General features: G+C 46.1%; 1 protein-coding gene across 1 annotated transcript in view; it reads left to right on the forward strand.

Annotated features, from left to right (window-relative positions):
• The first annotated feature begins 5,602 nt into the window (after nt 1-5,602).
• Nucleotides 5,603-8,556, forward strand: part of Nufip2 (nuclear FMR1 interacting protein 2) — a 27,831-nt gene continuing 24,877 nt past the window's right edge. The window contains exon 1 of the mRNA XM_021175587.2: nt 5,603-5,971. Within this exon, the coding sequence (XP_021031246.1) occupies nt 5,692-5,971 (280 nt within the window). The 5' untranslated portion in view covers nt 5,603-5,691. The remainder of the gene's footprint in view (nt 5,972-8,556) is intronic.

The following is an 8,556-nucleotide window of genomic DNA, read 5'->3' on the forward strand; positions in this document are numbered from 1 at the left end:
AAAAAAAAAAAAAAAAAACAAGAGTACTGGCTGCTCTTCCAGAGGCCCAGTGCCCACATGTCCTTAACTCCTGTTCCCAGGGAATCTGACACACTCACACAGACATACATGTAGTTAAATAACCAATTTACATAAAATAAAATTATTTTTAAAAAATATTTGTTAGTAACTTTATTTAAACCTACCTCATTAAAACCCATGAATTAGGTTTTCAGATGAAAAATTTTAGAAGGGCTGAGTAATCAGCCCAAACAAGGGAAAAGTGGAACAGAAAAGAATTCCATCACAGTTCTGATATAAAATTTATTTATGTCCATATCAGGGAGTCACAGTTGCCGGAACTAGCCAGACATAGTGGTACAGGCCTTTAATCCCAGCACTCAGGAGGCAGAGGCAGGTGGACTTCTGAGTTTGAGGCCAGCCTGGTCTACAGAGTGAGTGCCAGGACAGCCAAGGCTATACAGAGAAACCCTGTCTCAAAAAACAAAAACAAACAAACAAACAAATAAAATTGCAATGGTACCCAACATAAAAGCATAAAGGCCCATGTAAAATAAGGTGATTGAGTGGTGATTTTCATTTGATAATTGTAGTCTTGCAACCCTACTTAATCTCCCAAACTGTACAAAGAGAAACAGCAAAATTCCAAAAAAGCACATAATAGCTAGTAAAGAGAAAATGGTCACCAATTAGCCAAGTATGATGAGCCCTGCCTGGAATACCACCATTTACAGGGTGGAGACAAGGAATAATGCATTCAAGGACAACCTTGGCTACACAGTGGGCTTCTGGCTACTGGGACTGATCTCCAATAAAAAAATCTAAACCAGCTGACTGTGGTGACCTTTAATCCCAGCAGTCAGGAGGCAGAGGCAGGTAAAGCTCTGAGTTTCAGGCCATATGTGGTTACAATAATGAGACCCTATTTCACAATAACAATACCCCCTGGCACACCAAAAAATAAAACAAAATAAATCAACAAATAGAAGCTGTTCAGGAAGTATTTTTTGGTTTTTTATTTAATTTTTTAAAAAAGATTTATTTATTATTACATCTAAGTACACTGTAGCTGTCTTCAGACACTCCAGAAGAGGGAGTCAGATGTTGTTATGGATTGTTGTGAGCCACCCTGTGGTTGCTGGGAATTGAACTCAGGACCTTTGGAAGAGCAGTCAGTGCTCTTAACCTCTGAGCCATTTCTCCAGCCCCAATAAGTATTTTCAGTTAAACAGATTTTGTTTTTATTTTTCATCTTCCCTTTGCATTATTTTTTAATATGCAGTCATGCCCTATAGATAAAAATTGTGACTTTGATTTTGTTGTTGTGCAGGTTTGCTATTGTTTCGTTTTAGATTTGTTTACTTTTTTTATGTATATGAGTACACTGTCACTGTCTTCAGACACATCAGAAGAGAGTTTTGGATCCCATTACAGGTGGTTGTGAGCCACCATGTGGTTGCTGGGAATTGAACTCAGGACCTCTCAATTGAACTCAGGACATCTCTGAACAGCAGTCAGTGCTCCTAACCACTGAACCATCTCTCCAGTCCTGTTTTTGTTTGTTTGTTTGTTTGTTTTTAAAATTTTTTGAGACAGGGTTTCTCTGTGTAGCCCTGGCTGTCCTGGAACTTACTGTGTAGACCAGGCTGGCCTGTTTTTGTTTTTTTCTTTCATATGTTTCTCCATCCTTTGGGACAGGGTCTCATTGTGTAGCCTTGGCTGGCCTGTAACTCATTATGTAACCCAGGCTGTCCTCAAAAGTTGTACTAATCATCTTGTCTCAGCCTTCTTAGTGCTGGGATGAAAACCATAAACGGCCATGTAGGACCTAAGGCTATACTTCTAAGTCAAATCTCAAACTGTTATTAACATTTTAATAGGGAAGGATTCAGGTTTAAGATGGCTCTCATTAAGGAAAAAAAAAAAAAATCTCCGGGCCTGGAGAGATGGGTCAGTGGTTGAGAGAATGGTTTCTTGTAAAGTGCCAGGGATTCTATTCCCGCATCCACCTAGTAGTTCACAAAAATCTATAACTCCAGTTCTAGAGTATCTGATGGTCTCCGAGGCACCAGACACACATGTGGTACTCAGACACACACACAAAACACCCATAAGACACATATTTTTTAAAAAGATTATTTATTTATTTTATATGAGTACACAACAGCTGTCTTGAGACACACACCAGAAGAGGGCATTGGATCCTATCACAGATGATTGTAAGCCACCATGTGGTTGCTGGGAATTGAACTCAGGACCTCTGGAAGAGCAGTCAGTCCTCTTAACTCCTGAGCCATCTCTCCAACCCCACTATTTTTTATAAAAAGAAAAAATATATTATATCTTCAAATATTACATACTGAAAAATATCACCCTACAGTAGTGGTGCATGCCTTTGAAGGCAGAGGTGGGCTGATCTCTGAGCTCAAGGCCAGGCTGGTCTACAGAGTGAGTTCCAGGATATCTAGAGCTACACAGAGAAACCCTGTCTCGACAAACAAAAAGCCAAAAACCACCCCTCTACCCCCCAACAAAAAGGAAGGAAGGAAGGAAGGAAGGAAGGAAGGAAGGAAAAAAGGAAGAAAGAAGAGAAAGGAAGAGAGAAAAGGGAAGAAAAAACCAGATACTAGCTACCACATGGTTGCTGGAAATTGAACTCAGGACCTCTGAAAGAGCAATCAGTGCTCTCAGCCACTGAGCCATCTCTCCAGCCCTGATGGCTCAGTATTTAAGAGCACTGTCTGCTCTGGTAGAGGATCTGAGTTTAGTTCTCAATAAGCGTAGATCACAGCTATCAATAGCTCTACTTCTAGGGTATCCTACGTGTCTGGTCTCTAAGGGCACTGCACGCGCACGCGCGCACACACACACAGAGTCAAAGAACACGTTTAATTTAATGAGTCTTATTAGGCAGCCCTGGCTAGCATTACCTCAGCTACATAGACTAGGCTGGCCACAAACTCATAGACAATCGGCATCTCTACTTTTCCAGTTACATTGTAAAAGCTATAAAATATACATACCTATTATCAAATAAATTCATAACAAAAAATGTTGTATATATATATACCTTCCCAAAACATACTTACTCACCATGAAATATTATTCAGTCATAAAAAAAGGAAAGACCTTTTTATTCATGTAATGTAATATGAATACATCTTAAAGACATTTGGTAGCACACACTTGAAATACCAACATGTGGGAGGTAGAAGGATCAAAAGTTCAAGGTCATTCTTGACTAAAAGTGAGTTGGATGTTAGTCTATGCTATAAGAGACTCTGACTCAAAAAAAAAAAAAAAAAAACCAACCAAAACAATAAATGCTAAGCAAACAGAAATGAATAATTGAAACAGGGCTGAAGAGATGACTCAGTGGCTGAGACCTCTTGTTGTTCTTGCAGAAGACTCAAGTTTAGTTCCCAGCCCCACACAGTGATCACAACCATTCTTTTTGCTTGCTTGTTTGTTTTTGTTTTTTGAGGCAGGGTTTCTCTGTGTGGCCCTGGCTGTCCTGGAACTCACTTTGTAGACCATGCTGGCCTCGAACTCAGAAATCCACCTGCCTCTGCCTCCCGAGTGCTGGGATCACAACCATTCTTAATGCCACATGTAAGGGACCTGACAAAGCTCTTCTGACTTTAGCAGGCACCAGGCATACACATGGAGATTAAAAAAAAAATTACACATACAAAATACACCTAATTATGTGTACCACGTGTGTGTCTGGTGCCCTTGGACTTCAGAAGGGAAGTTGGGCCCCCAGAACTAGAGCTATGGATGATTATGATGCTGCTGTGTGAGTGCTCAGCATTGAACTCTGGTCCTTTGCAAGAGCAGAAAATGCTTTTAACAGCTGACCTATTCCTCCAGCCTTAAGGGCTTTATCATTTAAAAGGTATGGGGTTTCAAGAGAAATAGGTCCTAGAGATGCACTTGATTATGGTTGCAGAACAATGGGAATGTCAATAATAGCCCTGGGTTGTGTACTCAAAATGGTTAAGTAGGAACTGGGTATGATGGTACATGCCTGCCTGCAAGGACATTATTTGTGAGGGGGACTGAAACAATTTGAAGCCAGCCTGGGCTACATAGTGAATAACAGGCCAGTCAGAGATACAGAGGAAGATCTTATCTCAAAAACAAACAAACAAACAAAGACAAAACAACAAAACAAAACAAATACAAAGTAAGATGGTAAACTTTACATTTAAAATTTCCCTTGGGGGGGTGGGCAGTGGTGGTGGGGCACTTGGGAGGCAGAGGCCAGCCTGGTCTACAGGAGTGAGTTCCAGGACAGCCAGGGCTATACCAAAAAAAAAAAAAGTCCCTTGTATTACATAGACAAATGTATATCTAATTTAATGAATTATAAAGCAAGTATTCATGTAATAGCAATAGCACATTGGCTGGGGTATGCTGGTGTGTGTAGGACTTTAATCCCAGCATTCATGAGGCAGAAACAGGGGGAATCTCTTAGTTGGCCAGACACTTCTACATAGGTAGTTCCAAGTCAATCAGGGTTACATAGTCTGTTTCAAAAATAAACCAATCCAAAACAAACAAAACTCCTAGCCAAATCCCCCAAATATATATTTCGAGGGTACCCTGTGTCCATGCTCATCACAACCTTCTTCTTTCTATCATAACAGGTTAAATTAACAGCATAAAATGCAAATACGCCTTTAAATTTCAATGTTTTCTTTAAATTTAATACAATTTTTTTTTAAAAACCCAAACCTTAAGAACTTTTAAAGGGTCCCTTTCTCCTTTCTTTCACTTTTGAAAGTCTTAGTCTAAAATCTATTTTGGTTCCATAGTTGACCCCACCTGCAGTGTTTGATTAAAAAAAACAACAAAAACACCCAAAAAACTTCAGTGTAGATTTTTTTTATTCCTCCCTCTCTCTTGCTTTCAACTACAAAGAAACAATGATTTAAGCCCTTTGTCCCCTTTTAGAAAATTACACAGATACCCTATTGTGGAACCCTATAATCCCTCCGTGGAAAGGAAGAGATTAGCATATGAATACAAAGCAAAATGAATCCAGAATACAAAAAACGATCTATCGAGTTGTGAAGCTCTTGTATTCTTAAAAATGTATTTATTTCCTCTTTTTTGTATTGCCCCCTTCGTGGTTTAAGGGTTAAGGAAATTGAGCTTCCCTCTCTGGCTACCCGGAAAAGAATTAAACACACACACACACACACACACACACACACACACACACACACTCAACCCAACACATTCTAGGAGGTGCAAAACCAACAGATGGCTCCTAGCGCCAGTAGAATCGTCAGTGGAATCTGCTACACTCCACATCAGCTTGCTCGGTGTGAGCAGTGTAGAAAGTGCTGTTCGCTAACTGCGTGGTGAAGGAGAGAAAGCGATAGAAGAGAGCCATAATGCTGACGTTGAAGGCCCGGCCCTGTGAGGTTGCATAGGGTAAGTGGCGTTGGCCAGGCGGCGGTGGCGAAGGGGAAGGGAAGAGGATTTGGGCTAGGGGCGGGGCTTGACGCACAGCGTGGCTCCTGATTGCTGGAGCACGGCTGCCAATCTCGCAGATCCTCTCGCTTAACCAGTGCGCTGGCGAGACGCGCTCAGATATACTGAGCGAGCGCGGAGAAGCAGTCTCAGATCCTGACGGTGCAGCAGCCCGCAGCCTCAGCCAGGGAGTCCCAGCCGCTTTCAATGGAGGAGAAGCCCGGCCAGCCACAGCCTCAGCACCATCACAGCCACCACCATCCGCACCATCACCCCCAGCAGCAGCAGCAGCAGCAGTCGCACCACCACCACCATTATTATTTCTACAACCACAGCCACAACCACCACCACCACCACCATCACCAGCAGCCTCACCAATACTTGCAGCATGGAGCCGAGGGCAGCCCCAAGGCCCAGCCCAAGCCGCTGAAACATGAGCAGAAACACACCCTCCAGCAGCACCAGGAAACGCCGAAGAAGAAAACAGGTCTGAGAGGGAGGGCGGTGGGGGAAGGGGGACCGGGTTGGGGGGGGGAAGCAATGGGGGTGGGGCTAGATGGGAAAAGCGCGGACCCGGTCGGGGTGTGCGTCCCGCCGGGCCGGGGATGCCCCCTTCCATTCTTCGCGGGCCGGGCCGCGAGGTGGGGATTGCAGCGCCCTCTCCTTCCCTTTAGCATGGGAGAGGCCCAGCCAGGCCGGCGTGACCTTCCTCGGCCCCCGCCCCGGCCCCGGCCGGCCTGAGGCAGAGCTGTACGCTCGGCCTTGGAAGTTCAGCCTTCATATTTTTTTTTCTCCTCTAGTGCGGGCCCTGGAGTTGCCTGAATGTGGAGGCCCCTAAGAAGGGGGTGAAACTCAGCCGCCCTAAAAAAATAAAATAAAAAATTCCCCCGAGGTGAAAGTAATTCAGGCCTAGTGAATCCATCCTGATGCCGGTGGTGTCGCGAGAGCCGCTTGCAGGCGGCGACGAGCGGGGCTGAGTTGAGGAAGCGTCCTCGCTCACCCGCCGCCCCGAGCCCACCTGTGGCCTTGGGGTTTGCCGTCTGGGTGTGGGGGGAACCCTATCGTCCCTCGGGTCATTTCCACCCCTAAACGCCCATCTTGGGCGTCCGGACCCCGCTGTCTGTCCGCGAGGGCTTCTCCGCAGGCCGGCGCCCCTGGCCCGCTCGCCTCCGAGCCGGCGAGGCTGGAATGTTCTCTCCTCCTCGCGGGGCCGCTTCCTGTCCGCCATGTTGGAAGCTGATTCCTGTCACCGACTCCGGCCGGCGGAGGAGCGGAGGGGGAAGGGTGCCGAAGGCCACAGGGCACGCCGGCCCGGCTGCCCCGGGACCCTCTGCGGCCCTTTTCCGGGTCCCCCCCCCCGCACTGCGGGCGGCCGCCGCCCGCCGCCCCTCCCCCTCCGCCCCGCGCCGCGCCGCGCCGGGGTTGTGTAACCCGGTGGCGGCCGCGCGGCCCCGGGCGGGTCCCTGGGGTAAGGGGCGGGGGCGGTTGGGGTGGGGGAGGGAAGCGGCCACGAGGGGAGCGGCCTGCACCGTGGCCCCGCGCGCCCGACGGCCGCGTTTCCCGCTCCCGGGTGCGGCGGGAGGCTCGGGCGGGGAGCGGGCCTTGAAGAGGAGCTTGAAGGGGGAAGGAGGCCCGGGCGGCGGCGGCGGCCGTGGCCGTAGCGTTCCGCCGGCCTGCGAGGGGCGAGGGGGATTCGTTTTGGGGAGAGGCGGTGCCTGAGGCCGGGTGGGGTACCCAGCGGGAACCAAGCTCCCGGGTCACGAGTTTCTCTGCCACAGGAATCTCATCTCCTGCCAGGTTCGCTCACGACTCCGCCTCGGAGGCTTTTTCACTTAGGCCTTTTTTCTTTATAGCAGCGCATTTCCTACCAAAAAAAAAAAAAAATGGGGGTGGGGTTGGGGAACAACCTCTCAAATCCTGTTCCATTCGTTTTCCACCGAACACCTAAACTTCTGAGCTGGGGTAGTGACTTTGTGGGAGGGATTAATCAGATGCTCTAATGGGTGGACAACACGGGCAGTTTTGGCTTCCCTGTTTCTTTAACTATGAACTGGAAGTAACTTGTCCATGTGGTTGTCATTAGCTCTTTACCTTGGACAAGACCTTTTTGGTGGTTAAGAGGCGTTTTGGTGCATTTTAAAACCGACTTCCATCCCCAAACTGAGTATTATTTAACATTGAATGTGGAGTCTTGAGCTACTTAAAATATAAGCATCAAAGTTTATATATTCACACGTTTTGTTCCCTTTTTAACGGAAAAGGGAATGAAGAAAGAAGTATTAAACTTAGCCTTTCAAGTAATACAAGTAAGTTACTGGCGAAAAACTTACTGTAGACAATGTAACTTTGAAGGCAGAGCTGAGTGGATATCAGATTTTCTTTTGTAGGGTAGTAGGGACTGATGATAGAGCAGAAGTGTTTAATTGTAAGCATTTACAGTAGCCTAGAAACTTAGGAATTATGTAACTGTATTAGTTTTGGTTTTCATAAGGTGAGAAAGTATCAAGGTTGCCCAGTGGTATTGTTCACAGATTTAGAATTTGTCTTTTATGAGGTTTATGTGTTCCCCACAGGACTCATCATTGCATAGAAGAAATGCAGACCCTGAACCATTCATTGGAGGTGGCCCTCCTCAAAATTTGTCTTAAACTGGGATGAAGAATGACGAGAGGAACTGGGTTTAGGAAATTTAGAGGTTATTAACAGTTGGGCTCAGCGGCTTTTCCATATGTGGTTTGGTCGTTGTTTACAGTGCTAAGAAATCTAGAAAATGCTAGGGAAATACATAAAGGGTTTTTATGAACCATTACTTCTAAAGCTATGAGAAACTGGTTTTCTGGATCCAGAAGAGGGCACAGGAGACCAAACATGTTGAGTAATTGCAGTGTCAAATCTAAAAGCTAGATTTATTTGGGACTCAAGTTTTGTACCCTAAATAATAAAGACACAGGGATTCTTTTTGGTTTTTCGAGACAGGGTTTCTCTGTATAGTCCTGGCTATCCTGGAACTCACTTTGTAGACCAGGCTGGCCTCGAACTCAGAAATCCGCCTGCCTCTGCCTCCCAAGTGCT

The sequence above is a fragment of the Mus caroli genome, chromosome 11 (assembly GCF_900094665.2).
Source record: "Mus caroli chromosome 11, CAROLI_EIJ_v1.1, whole genome shotgun sequence".
In the NCBI taxonomy this organism is placed as follows: domain Eukaryota; kingdom Metazoa; phylum Chordata; class Mammalia; order Rodentia; family Muridae; genus Mus; species Mus caroli.